This window comes from Mytilus edulis, chromosome 12 (assembly GCF_963676685.1).
Source record: "Mytilus edulis chromosome 12, xbMytEdul2.2, whole genome shotgun sequence".
Taxonomy (NCBI): domain Eukaryota; kingdom Metazoa; phylum Mollusca; class Bivalvia; order Mytilida; family Mytilidae; genus Mytilus; species Mytilus edulis.
The window spans coordinates 53,187,201-53,202,735 of NC_092355.1; the positions used below are offsets into that span (position 1 = coordinate 53,187,201).

Sequence of the window (15,535 nt, forward strand, 5' to 3'; positions counted from 1 at the left end):
GTGACTTTCCTTTCCTCATTTCACCTCAAATTGACAATAAGGAGTAGACACAAGTAATATTACAATTTGGTACCGTATACTTTAATCTGGGTAAGTATGTTAACTTTGCTTTGATATGACAGTTGTTGTCCATTCGTTTTATCATTTGATTTTGCAATTTGATAAGGGACTTTCCGTTTTTAATATTCCTTGGAGTTCAGTATTTTGGTGATTTTACCTTTTTATTTCAAATGTTTTAATGTATCTAACTTCATTCTTAAAAAAAAAAAGAAGTGTACTGACTTATGTATTCTACCACCACAGATGCGTCTCAGTAAATATATATATATATATTGTAAAGGATTTTGTAAGAAATATGAATGAAATTGTAATAATTCTATATGATTTGCATATTAGGGAATATGTTGATGTGATTGGTCGAGAGAATAAACGGTGGTTGATCTTTACGTTGGTTATTTTTCGATAGACGACGTTGACCGAACTTCTTTTCGTAAACAATGTAAACAAGATGACGGCGATCATAACACCGACGTTATAAAATCTATTTTCACGGCACGTTAATCGTTAAATAAAATAATATACAAAAACATTCGTTTGAATGATAATAAGACTTTTCTGCAGTTTACTTTTTATAAGATAGCAAAAATTCATTGGGTTCATATTTTGCGTTAAACAACAAATATATGCGTGAGTCAGGCATACTCAATGACATTGATAATCAAATTTACGTGTGATTGAGGTAACGAGTATGGAAATATATTCCCTATTTCCAATTATAAAGAATTATAAGGATTAAACGCCTGTTTAAAGGAATTTATTGATGTATAAACTGACCCAAGTCACTCACAAACATATAAAAGTCCTTCGGACTTTTATTTGATTGTGAGTGAATTGGTCGAGTTTATAAACCAATAAATTCCTTTAAAAAGGCGTTTAAACCTATATTAATGATAGAATCGTAACTCGAGTGAGGCTTTATTTTCTATTATATTTTGCATGTGGAAAAAAAGTACGGAGGTGGCATGTGTTTTGTAAAAAAGAAAAAAAGAAAAGGAAACAAAAATACGATATCAATGTTACATCTACACCTATCACATAGGATAACTATTACGATCATATTATTAAAAATTAAGAACATCAAACACAAACAATGACAAACCATCAAGCTCATATATGAAAAAAAATATCATTTGACTCATACACCCTTTTCTTTGACATTTTATACGCTTTATACGCGACCGTTATTGAAAAAGGGTGCGACAACAAATTCCAAATTTTATACAATTTATCTTATACGTCCATCGTAGGAGACATCCTCATGTTGCTAGCATTTAACTAGCACATGCCTTTTTCTATGAATCACGCTAGAAGAACCTATCGGGGGAGGGGGGTAATTTAGGAACCATTTTTAATTACTATTAGCCAATACATTGCAATAACCGTACAAAAATGTTTCTTAACATTATTAAATTTCCAAAGTCCAGGGATGCAGTCTGGAGAAATAATGGGTATTTTGATTGTTACGCCCGGCTGCATTACATGAAAACTACTGCAAATTTTTAATGAAAACTGACGTTACAACACAAATTATGCATACTTAAAGAATTTATATTTCATAATGTTTAATGTGATGTACCAAAATGAAGTTTTGTTGTGTTACTAATATCATATCTATTTTACATGTGAAATGTGAAGTATTTTGGCCTGATTAAAAACAAATCAAGATCTGTGTTTTTTGTAAGATGTATTTCTATCTGATCACTTAAGCCTTTCAACTGATTTTTATAGTTCGTACTGTTACATCACTGTTCAGGGTAAGGAAAGGGTTGGGATCCCGCTTACATGTTTCACCTCGCCGAATTCTGTATATATTGGCCTGTCACAAGCTAGAAGCCTGTAATGCAGTCAGTCAGTTTGCTTAGTTACATATTTGTTTTCGTTCATTTTTTTTACATAAATCAGGCCGTTGGTTTTCTCATTTGAACTGTTTTACATTTGTCATTTCAAGATTTTTTATAGTTGACTATGCGGTATGGGCCTTGCTCATTGTTGAAGGCCATACCGTAACATAAAGTTGTAAATGTCTGTCCTTTGGTCTCTTGTGAAGAGTTGTATCAATTGGAATCATACCACATGTTCTGTTTTGTACATATAGCTAAAAGAAAATGTGGTATGAGTGCCATTGGTAAATCTTCCACCCAAGTCACAGTGTATAGTAAGTAAGCAATTATAAGTAAAACTACGGCCTTCAATACAGAGAAAGACATGCTATAAAGCCCCCAAAATAACTAGTGTACGCAATACAGTTAGAAAAACTAACGGTCATATAAAAACGAGAAAGGTTTTGATCTCCTTACATCTATCATTGCAGTACATACATTTACAATTTAAAAAAAAATGATCAATAATATTTTGCTTGTTTGAGTGTTGTATGTATAGTACAATACTGTTATTCATATGCATTTTAACTTGTTAAATGTACTTGACTTGTGAAGGTACATGCATGTAAGAAGAATCAATTGGTGCCATTTTTCTATGTTTGGGGTGGAATACAGATGTGTTCATATTCACTGGAATCAAGAACGCTGTTATTTATATTTTGAAGACAATTGTTTCCGATAAACCTTGAAAATGAATAAAATAATCATAGATAAGGAGGTGAAAGACTAACATTTAAACTCATAAATCGACAACAAACTGACAACGCCATGATAAAAAAGTAAAAGACAAACAGACAAACAATAGTTCACAAAACACAAAAATAAACACTAAGCAACACGAAGTCACCAAATACTAGGGGACTATCAGGTGCTCCGGAGATGTAAGCTGATCCTGCTTTACATGTGACACTCCTCGTGTTGCTCATGTTAGTTCCCTCTAATACAGTAGCTTCATTTACTTTCGTGGGTAAAGGAAAACTAGCATGTACATGGATATTAAATTCGAGGTTTTTTTGAAGTCTGAATACAAGCCTTAAGGATATTAAGTGGCCAACCTGTACCCACTAAATCAACGAAAAATGGTATCCGACGAATAATAATGAATCCACAGTTAGTCTACTTTGGTAAGTCATATTTGTGAAAGGGAACATGATTGTAGTTTCAATATACAACATATATTCGCTATAATCTGTGAAACGGATATTCCATAACGGTAAACCAACTTGTGATGGCGTCCGTAAAATTTACGAAGGGATGATTTCAATTTCACCATTTGGAACTTTTGTTCTTATATCTTTTGTGTTAGCAACAACCCTCTTTCATGATATCATGATAGGAAATACAATACTGGGAATATCGTTTTAATTGGGAGATATATACGCTGCTACAATGTTGCAACATTAAAATGGAAAATTCACTATTGTAAAGCTGAACTGATTTCTTTTGTCGTAAAGTTTTGTTTTCAACCGACCCTTTTTGTCAATTTCTGAATGTAATTCAATATATGATGCAATCTTCACTGTATCTGTTGTATCCTGTATCTTTAGTTCGATGGAAAAGATGCATTCTACATAGTCATCAAAGTCAGCATCATAAGAATAATGAAACAAGTCGACAAGAAGAGGGCATAGTTGGTTATCATTTGAATGCCGATAGTTTGTCGAAAGGAAAAACACGTCCTCCAAATGTTACAAATAAGTTTTGAATTAAGAAATCAAGCATCATGCTAATGTCCGTTTCAGAGAAGGCTATGTAAGAATCAGTGGGATGTTTTACAAAGTAGGATGTATCCCTCCCTCAGAGATGATATTTGTATCTTCATTGGCCATTCTTTCTTTTAAACAAAGCAATAACAGCTCTTTCAGTTTGTCTTCTTTTTAAATGGAAAATACTTATGTAAAATGTAGAAATATGTTATTACTATTGCATGTATTGCAAGATGAAAGAGTCTTAGATTGTATGTACTCTAAAAAGATCTTTGGACTTTTGTACTATCCGCATCTGACATTGCTAAAACAGACAGTCTATGAAACCTGGCTTTAACTGCTGAAAAGATTTAGAAAGAGGTTTTGTGGAGCACTTGTAATACTCACCAATATTCCGTTGTTTGTAGGGACACTTATGTAGTTCAGGTATCAAATACAGTGATGGGAAATACAGTTCTTCATCTTTGAAACCTTTTTCTAAGTTATTAACATCTATTTTGTCAGCAATCATAGTCGGGCTCTTAATTTATTGTGAAACTGCCTTTTCTAGAGGTGCCGTGAATCAGATGTGGATACTAAAAAAATCCAAAGATCTTTTGGAGTACATTAAATCTAAGACTCTCTCATCTTGTAATAGTATTAAAACATAAGACTTTTCTACACTTTAGAAAAGTATTCCCCATTCCAAACTTAAAGACAAATTGAAAGAGTTGGTATTACTTTGTTTCATTAAAAAGAATGACGAACGTAGATACATTTATCTTGTCTTGGGGAGGGATACATCCTACTTTGTAAAGAATCACTATGATTCAAACAAAAATTCATTGAAACTCACATTAACAAGACGCTTTATTTCTTGATTGACAACATATTTGTTGCGTTTGGAGGACGTGTTTTCCAACAGGCTGTCGGGATACCAATGGAAACCAATAGTGCCTCTCGTCTTGTCGACTTGTTTCTTTATTATTATGAGGCTGAGATCATACAGGAACTTCTTAGGAAGAAAGATCAGTAGTTAGCAATATCCTTAAACTTTACGTTCTCCTATAAAAATGATGTTCTCTCACTAAATAATACAAAATTTGGTGACTGTGTTGAACGAATCTCGTCTATCGAACTAGAGATAAAGGATACTACAGATACAGCTAACTCTGCCTCATATCTTGACTAACATCTATAAATTGACAATAAGGGTCGGTTGAAATCTTTACGACAAAAGAGATGATTTCAGCTTCCCAATTGTGAACTTTTCATTTCTATGTAGCAACATTCCAGTAGCGCCTGCATACGGAGTATATATCTCACAGTTGATACGATATTCCCGGGCTTGTATTTCCTATTATGATTTTCATTATAGGGGATTGCTACTCACAAGGATGCTATTAAACCAAGAGTTCCAAATGGTGAAGTTTAAATCATCCGTTCGTAAATTTTACGGACGCCATCACGAGTTGGTTGACTGTTATGGAATAACCGTTCACAGATGATATCGGATATGCTCCTTATGTCGTAACTACAATACCCTTCTCTTTTCACGAATGTGACCTACCGAATTAGACTATTTACCGAATTTGTAATAACATAGGCAACACGACGGGTGCCACATAGGGAGTAGGATCTGCTTACCCTTCCGGAGCACATGATATCACTCATAGTTTTTAGTGGGGTTCGTGTTGCTAAGTCTTTCTATGTTGTGTCCTCTGTACTATTATTTGTCTGCATGTTTTTTAATTTTAGCCATGGCGTTGTCAGTTTATTTTCTATATAAGAGTTTGGTATCTTTCGACCTTCTCATGTTAACCTAACATCTTGACATTTTTTTAGATATGCTGCAAATATGGATATAAAGAACAAGTGTCTATCGCTTCACTTTTATAATTACTTATGTAACGTAATCGGATCTCCAGATGTTATAAAAGCCAGAAGAAATATATTAATATGGCAAGACTTGGTTACTCAGAAAAAGGATACATTCAGAATAAGTAGTGGGAGTAAAGCAGAAGGTATCGATCAAAAAGGTAGTGATTATGATGAAATGTTTCTTTTTAACACGTTTCGAGTGTATGAAAGCTTTCATGATGTCCAGTTGACTACAAAAAAAATTACATTCAACATGGAAACCAATGACACAAAACCTGGATTCATTAAACTTAAATTAGCTGACAAAGTATTCCTTGATATTGATATAATATTCAACTGGTGTGAGACTGTGGGCAACGAAATATACATTTCAAGTAAACGTTTTCGGGAACACTTCTTAAAGGATGACATGATAATTCACGGTCCTTGTTTGTCAACAGCAGGAGGGGAATTTGATATTGCATTTTGTTTTCGATGTAAAGAATGGATTACAACAGCGGAATATTGGATTCACAGATCACGTCCAGTATGGCCACATCACACACTAGATACTTCACTCGTACAATACGGAGTTTTATTTGTTCCTATCGGATGTAAAAACTCTCCAAATGAGGATATACAATGGCGGATATCGTTTTCTGTAACCGAAAAACTGCTGATTCATTCTTTTTCCCATACTCAGTTATTATGTTATGCGTTAATGAAAATCATGTTACAGGATATCATCAAACCAAAACATGGTGATCTTCTATGCTCCTATTTCCTTAAAACGATAATGTTCTGGTTGAGTGAGGAAATAAGTCCATCAGAATGGAAACCTGAGAATCTGTTTTCTTGTTTCATTCAATGTATCAGAAGACTTATCTATTGTGTGGAATATAAAACATGTCTTCATTATTTTATCCCAGAAAACAATCTGTTTGAAGACAGATTTACTGACATCCAACATAATGCATTTTTAGATACTCTTCGGTTTATTTATGGAAAACCGTGGACTGTATTTGAAACTTCGACTTTTCAGAATTACAGATTTGAATCGGTAAATTCGAACGAAATGGTACTTTCAGCGTCGGAATTGCCGTACTATAGTTACATGGATCTTATAAGTGTAACAACAAATTCACATGTCATTAACAGTGCATTCAAACGTTGCGTACATGTTTACAATCGTTTGTTAAATTGGGATCTATGTACATTCATGATATCGATATATTCCAAAGAATCATTACTATCATCTCATCTAGATATTGCTACAAGCAGAAACAAATATTTTTACAGACAATACCAGAGGAAATTATGTTATTTCAAGATGAGTTTACAGTCAGAATCAATATCCTCATGGTTATTGTTAGCATCTTTATTTTATAAATGTAAACGATTTCAGAAATGTCTGGATATAATTGATTATAAATTAACTCATTTTACTCCAAACAAGATACATCTAAATGTTGCGAACAACTTGGATGAACAGACTGTATTCAAAAAAATGAAACACAAATTCGGGTTTTTGACTGTGTTCAAACATCTTATAGTCAATGGTTTAATTTTTCGACATCCGTTTATTTTATTACCAGACGAACTGATACCTTTAATAAACAGCGATAATTTAACGTTTCCACCTGTAGTGTACTCGTTTCTTCTACAATTTCTTTGCTATTATCATCTTAGAGAGAACAGAGGAATGCATATCGCATTGCAATATCTTGAAATAACTATTAAGGAACGATACTTTATTGTTCCAAACGAGAACATTTTAAGATTGGCAAATGCAAGTTTTCATTTAGTAAAAGCATTAATATGATAGCAATTACAAAAAAAAATGTTTGTATTCCATGCTGTGTGATGGTGCGTCTTCATTGACATGCAAACAGTCTGCTCGAAAAGAACCATTGTGTGGAAAATTTGCATTTACGATTATGTTTCATTGTGATGTAGTGTTATTATTCGGATATGAACGAAATTTAATATTTCAACAGCATTGTTATTGTTCCAATTTAAGGTGGTATGGGAGTCTAAAATAAAAATGATAGAATTTGTTCATACTTTGCCAAAACGTTGTATCTATTGATACATGTTGAAAAATATAATAAAAATGATAGGTCACCGCGCATTTTCTCAAGCTACAGGACGGGATAAAAAGACACATTTTGTATGGATTATACAGGAAAAAACACCATTTTGTGATTAGAAACTAAACAAAATGATAGAATTGTTAAATACTTCAGGAAAAGATAGCTTTCAGACACTGCTTTGAGAATATCAAAAGGAAAGATAGGGTCACCGTACGTTTTTTCCGGCTAAAATACAAAATAGGAAAATTCCATACAGAATCCTTCAGAAAATGCACTTTTTTAGAGTTACCTCCCTTTAAAATGCCAATTTAAAAAAAAAATTAAACAACCAAAAATAATTAACATTTGCAAAAATATCAATATTTAGAAGTTATATTCTTATAAATTGGTACTTTTAAATGAAAATGTATATTAAACATCTGCATTCCTGCATCAAATTATGCTAACTTGATGGAAAATCTGGACCTTTGATTGTCTGTTTTTTACAATCCAAGATGGAGGAAGACACCCATACCACCTTAAATGCACAGTTAGTCTCTTCAGTCCAACTTTGGTTTGAAATTAAAACTGTTTCATAGTCTAAAAGGACTTTTGAGTCAATGAGAACGAAAATAACAAAAAATATTGAATTACATGTCTTTTGTTTAAATATGATTAAAATTCGAAAAACCTATGTGTAGCTTGTCATTAAGAATAAAAAAAAAGTATATATCAGTTTAGTCATGCGCCTAATAAAGAGCAAATAAACCCTTAACAACACACATTTAATAAAACAGACAACATTATTATCTCCAAAAACACCTAGATTAGAGTTAAGGCAATATAATGCCATTTAATAGAGACGTATTTGGTATAACAATAAAATTACCACTATGATACCGTTTGACACTAGCTGAAAATCATTGAACAGAAAAAAACAAAAATACTCCAAGGAATTTTTAAAACGGAAGTCCCTTAACGAATGGCCTATTCGAAAGCTCAAGTAAATTGGAAGAATTAAAACAACTGTCATATGTTTTACTTGGTACAGGCGTTTTCTTATATTTAACCTGGTGGATTAAACCTGGTTTTATACCCAGCTAATTATGACAGACGAAAAAAAATTCGTAAAAGCCATATGAAAAACCAACAGACAAAATAGGTAATAATATCAATAATTGAGAAACAAAAGCCAATATTGTGTAATAATCTTTTTTTTATAATTCTTTATTTTGTATTTCTTCCATCTCATAAAATATTTAAATGCATTTTTTCTATCAAATAAGAATACCATACATGCTTATTCATTTTGACAAAAGACAAAAAAAAATAATAATCGTAATCACTATCTACCAAATAACTTCAACAAGGAAAAACGAAACGGCACGTAGACACTATTTAGACTAAACACATATATGACGCGGAATCAGGGTACTAAATTTCGAATTAAGCGTATGCTAAATTATAATTCAGCATATGCTGACATGATTTTAAAATCATTAAGGGTATTCTTAATTCATTCTAGCAAAAGCTATTGAGCATATGCTGAATTATAAAGAAATGTTGAGCGCGAAATTTATTCCATCATATGCTGTACTCATTCTAGCATATGATAAACTAATATCAGCATAAGCTAAACTCATTTCAGCATATTATAAATGCATTCAACATGTTCAACGATATTCTTAGTTCAATAAAGCATATACTGAATTGGTGAATTTGAAGAAAATAGCATCAATTGTGTGCAACTGTTACATAGGGGGCAACCATTTGATTTCTAAGGAGGTGGCAGATTTGTTTTCTTTTCATGAAATATATATTCTGCTTTGCTTTCGCTCTATGTCTGGTAAGTTTTTTTAAGTTGATATCCTGCTATTTTATTATCTTAGCTTTTGAGTCTTGCCATTTTGTTGGTCCAATAGTTAGGTCCTGCCTCGCTTCAAATTTCATCCTATATTTTATAACCTTAAAATGACCACTGAAAAGCATTAATCATCTGAATATTTCATATTATTCTTAATGCATATATAAATATATATAAAATTCAACAAGTTGAGGCTGAGCATTATTCTGCAGTTTTGGTTTTTCACTGGTAAGAGTATTTCTTAACTGATATGAGTGGTGACAGAATGAAAGTTAGGCAGAAGGAGGGGTATGGGTGGGCGGAGAAATGGGGCAAACAAAGATAGGAACAGGTGTTAGGATAAAGAAAAAGAGGCGTAAATGAAGGGTGAAGACTACCCTGTTTCTTGCCAATATGATTAACCTCTCACGAATGCAAAACCAAACTATTCATATTTGATATGCAGTTTTCTCCATTTTGTTACAATAACGCTAAAACACGGTATATATTAATAAAATGTTTTGAGATATCGAGCTCTGTATTGTTTTATGTATATAAAATATTCATGCCGTTTATTTATAGTTTTTTTTTTAAACAAATATGTATAAGTGTACCACTTTTTTTTATAACAAAAAAATTTGTATTTAGAAGATTTAGTTGACTCCCTTCTGTCTATATGACTTGCATGTTTTGACTCCTTTTTTAATGAAGGGATGCACTCCTATGGGCAATAAAATTACAGACACAGTACAAAATCCACACTGATTTTGAATGATATTTGTACAAGATCAACAGACGATGCAATGCAGATGGCAGGTATTTGGTTTGTTTGTTAAGATTTGTTGTCTCTGATTTCTTGTATTGCACCTCACTTTTTTGTTCAACTAACTCTTTCTTATTAAAGGCTTTCTATAGCTAACAGAGGCTCTAAACTGATAAGGAGCACAGTCAACGGCGAGACGCATTATCTAAAACATAGCTCTTAGATTTGAATGACAGAAATGAATGAGGTCAATCAATTCCAATCAAACAGTAACTTACACATATGAAAAAGAAGGGATATGAGGAAGTGACACGAAGACATCATCAAATCAATTATTTAAAAAAGCTCATGTGACTACATGAACTCAGTCAAAGGTACACTCAATGTTGAACATTCTTCTTATAAATGTACGGTGGCTTTTATAAAGGTGTCGTTGAAGTTTCTACTGTCTGTTGGGCGAATCAAATGCTACATATCGTTAATTATGTGGTCTTGAGTATATTTGGATACATGTATGTAAACCAATCAACCAAAACAATGGATAAAACTATGTAAAAAACAATACTTCAAGATCTATTTAAAGAAAGTTGGCATGCAAATGATTTAATTGTTCAAAAATGCGCATTTAACGATTTCTGAAAATGATCTCATACTTGAGATCTATTCTTATATAACAGACACCATTATTCTACCTATAGAAACCGGCCTAACAAAGGACAAACAAATTGAAAACAACATGTTTAATAATTTCTTGCGTCCGAAGCGTTTTTCCTGGATTTACCTTCATCAGTAACGCTCAAAGCCAAACATTTGAGATCCGAAGATGTATAAGTACCGAGACCGTTGAAGAGTTATATGTAAAAAATACCTAAAATAAATAGCCAAATTCGTCTAAAGCCAACCTTGCCTGAGGGAGTTGAAACCTTAGTTTCTTTACAATTTATAAATTTACAAACGGACAATTTTAGTAAAGATTGTTTAATCATGTCAGTAACTAAATATGACTACCGAGCTGATGATACCCTCGGGGACTAATAGTCCACCAGCAGAGGTATAGATAGTGTATTCTTATAAAACCATGATAGTACAAAGGTTACAGAGAAGTTTAAACAATAATATACATAATGACAAAAATATAAATGCATTAAAATGCATAAAATTGTATCGACAAAGTGATGTAAAAAATTAAAAACAACACGTTTAATAATTTCTTGCGTCCGAAGCGCTTTTCCTGATTTACTTTCATCAGGAACGCTCGTACTCGTTTCTTGTAGAATTTCGTTGCTGCTATCAGCTTGGAAATTAAAGAGGAACACACAATGCGTTGCATGATCTTGAACTAACAATGCAGGAACAATACCTCATATTCCCCGCTGTAAATATTGTGAGAACTGTTAATCATAGTCTCAACATTGTCAAGTCATTATTATGATAGTTTATAAGTATATGAAACCAGGTGGCGTAAGGTACTCCCTAGTTTACATTAATCCTGTTTGCCTAAAAAGAATTGATGTAAACAAAATTACTGTTTTTCATCATTTCAGGCTAGAATCAGTAAATGTACATATTAAGGAAGTAATCTCGTCTACATTTTTACCGTATTGTTTATCAAAGAAGTAGCTACTATAATTTGTTTTGTAAATTTAAACAATTTCAGGAATTCATCGTTATTATAAACTGTAATTGTACATTGGATAAGACGTTCCTATATTTTGACAACCGCTTGGTTGAGCATACTTTATACAAGTGAATGAAACAATGAATAGAATTATTGCTTGCAATGAAATATTTTATAATTAAAAATGTATGTTTTCGACATCGATATTGTGTATTACCAGACAAACAGAATACACACTGTATTTTGATCCTGTCGTGCTTTTGTATATATTGCAACGGTTTTATCATCTTGCATTCTTGTAGATTACAGAGGAAAGCGTTACGCGCTACACAATCTTTGAATACCATCATGATCATTACAGAAACGATACAATTTTTCCCAAAGTGGGAATATTAAGACAACAGCCGAAAAAGTCGCAAAATAGTCTTTTTCTTGATATTTCATCAGGAAGTTTTTTTAACTAAAGGCTCAAGTGGAGTGACAGATCAAGAAAAATGTGCTTATTTTACGACTTGAATGGAACGGGATACTTGCAGGCTAAACACGATTTTTTTAGCAAAGCCAATACCTTAAGCTAACTATTTTGCCCGGTTGTAGACATTTCATGCGGTGCAGTTTTTTATAAAATGGAAATAAAAAAGACATTTTATGCAGAGAGTAATTGTTTTTACATAATGTAAAAATAGACTTCCTAATTTTTTCCATTTTCACTCAGTTTAGCGAAAGCACAATCTGTATTATTTTAACGAAGTGGTTACAACATTAGTAAATTAGATTACATTGATAGTATTATCATTTTTCGAATTAAAATGTTTAAACTTCTTATTGTAAAGTTTCGAAGCCGTTCCAAGTCAGTATTTCCTATAAATCAATTTTAACGAGGATTTTTAACTTTGCATTATAGTTCAATGAATATGATATGGACCTCTTCGTTATTCTGATGCTCATTGAAAGATGGTAGTAATGTTTCTAAACTTCCTGTTGACAAACTTCGAAAAATCCTGGCAATAACAGTTTGCATACTTGCGTTAAACATAAACCTGTTTACCCCATTTCATCTTGCTTTGGCATTACAATTACACCATGAATTTGGCTCTAAAAAGAATATTGAAAATCCAAACTCTCATGGTTTTTGTGCATCCTATATATTCTGAAGTACGTAGATATCGGTTTAGTTTAGCAAATTTGGAAATAGACAGAACCCAAGACATGTCCTGTGTACCTAACGGTATTGCTGTATTTAGAACAGGTGGTCGTCTTATACAGGAGGGAACAGAAAATATTGACTAAAATGCTAAAACAATCGATGGTCAAAATACATTTCACTATATGGCTAGTTTTGTATTTCAGTATCAAAACGAATCATCAAACGCCAACATGAGTTCCATAAAGGTTAAATGGGGACTAGAAAGATCTTTGACGTTGAATGATTCGAATACCAATCTTATGGCATGCTTACCTTTCGACAATCCAACATATTGGTATGGGTCTCCTTGTTATTCTAATGTTTATGGGAATATTGTGTCTTGTTTCATCGAAAACCGAAATCTTGTCTTTGGTATTTTTGCGACTTCTTTCGAGACAAAACTTAGATTCGATTCCTGTTTCTGCAGAAAGCACTGAACAATTTCATTTTGGACGTTTCATACAAAAGGCTAAATCTGAAAATTATTCTGTAGCCTATGCTCTGGTTATAGATGCCAAGCTGCGACATAACAATAATATTTGCAACTATGAAACAATGCTTATATATGTCAAAACGATATACTGTGCAAACATTTGAAAATTAATTGTATGCTGTTATCACTACACGAAATCCCGGATTTGAAGAGGTATGCAAATGTTATGTAAATGTATTCAGAGACCGACATTTACATATATTTATAAACCGCTGCATTTAGTTTATCTTGTCTTTACATGTTGTAAATATTAATATTTCTTGTGCTATACCCTCCTATGGGCGGTTATGAGAGACCGCGGTTTATAAAATATATTAACACCTAATCAAACCATTTTGCAGTTAAGAATTTATATATATTTATGACCGTCGCAAAACTTTTGCAAACTTATGTATTTGTATACCTCTGCAAATGGAAACCTTTGTCATGTATTTTTCTATGATGTAAATTTATCCGCAAATGTGTTTCTTTGTCTAGGTAGCAAAGCATCATCATTCAAATGATTTTATATGGGTTATAAAGTGTAAGGTGCATCTACATTTTCCTGGTATGTAAACCAATTCAAAACGAGAACTTTATAGGGGGTGTAAAGCATCATTTCCTTTAATCTACAGAGACCTGTCAAATGTATTGTAAAGGAATAATTTTGTTAGTCTTTATTGTCGGCTGAAATGTATGTCAAATCAGAACATATCAAAAGCCTTTGAACATATTTCGAAATGTATGGTAAATACATGGATTTGCAGACAATTTGTTTAACTGGGAAATGTGGTCAAATGATAATATCAATGACATGTGTAAATATATTGGGCATATGTAACTTTAAATACATATGCAAAGAAATGATAAAGAAAGATATTTCAGACAGCTAGAAATGTATGTGTAAATATATTGGGCATATGTAACTTTGAATACATATGCAAAGAAATGATAAAGAAAGATATTTCAGACAGCTAGAAATGTATGGTAAATAGATATATTTGCTTTTAATTTGCTACTATATTTGAAAGGTGCAGAATATATTGACAAATATTTCCATAGCTTTAGTGATCAAGCTATGACATGACAAATATAGCTGCTTTGGGATTGGTTTTGGCATATTGGTAATATCATTTATTATACATGTATTTTAATAATTTCGTTTTAATAAAAAAAATTAAAAAAAAGTCGGTTCTACATAATCGGTTATTGATCTCTTCTCGAGCTCTGTTTGGTGTACTGCGTAAATTTCTTTATCCATCAAAATCTTGTTTCTCGGTAAGTTATGATGGTTCATTCGCATAAAACGATCGATTCCTTCGAGTATCGCTTTGAAACTTCTGGAATTGCACGAGTCATAATTCACTCTGTTTATAAAACATATAATTTTTTTTAAAGAGACATATACTACAATATGTATTATATATGTTGCTGCAGAGACATATATACTATATATATATAAGTACGTCTGAAATTACGAAAGCAAATTTACAGATCTAACATTGTTGGGTTGATGTTTAAGACGAGTTGTTCTATATGTATATATATATTTATATGTCTCTGGTTACTGGTAGTTATAATACATATATAAAAATTAAGCCTGAACAATTTTAGATATGCGGCCTCATTTTAAATTTAAATCGGTACCATTCGGAAGGTTATCGGTAGATTTATCAAGTTTTTATAAAAAGTCCAAGTTTCTGAAATAGAAATATTCCTTCATCGGTAGATTAGTTGTCACATAATATTTGACACAAAACACATCTTGAGAGAATGTTTTTTTAAGAATCGGCTAGTTTGCACACATACTTAAACGTTAAATCTATTGACGAATATTTCAGTTTTGTAATATTAGTTTTCCTTATCCGTTAAGTCCAGTCACGAGATGTTGAATTCTGTGTGCTTCATGAAGCTCTCTCTGCAAAAACTTTCTTGTGTGTGAGAATGAAAATTAAACACTACAAACAAAGAACCAGTGAGTCACGTGTCATAATTGACACACAATTTACCAATGAAATCAAACAAAATCGATAGATAATATCATTCCATCGACGAGATGTCGCCCTTCCTCCGATCAACGGGGTTTATCAGCAGTT

General features: G+C 32.3%; 2 protein-coding genes across 2 annotated transcripts in view; one reads left to right on the forward strand and one right to left on the reverse strand.

Moving 5' to 3' along the window:
- The window catches only part of LOC139498786 (uncharacterized), a 598,641-nt gene that overhangs the window by 428,223 nt on the left and 154,883 nt on the right, over positions 1-15,535 (reverse strand). The gene's annotated exons all lie outside the window — the stretch shown is intronic.
- Positions 4,566-11,734, forward strand: LOC139497693 (protein mab-21-like). The gene is made up of 3 exons (XM_071285928.1): positions 4,566-4,657; positions 5,471-6,545; positions 11,708-11,734. The coding sequence occupies exons 1-3, from the start codon at positions 4,566-4,568 to the stop codon at positions 11,732-11,734; spliced, it is 1,194 nt and encodes a 397-aa protein (XP_071142029.1).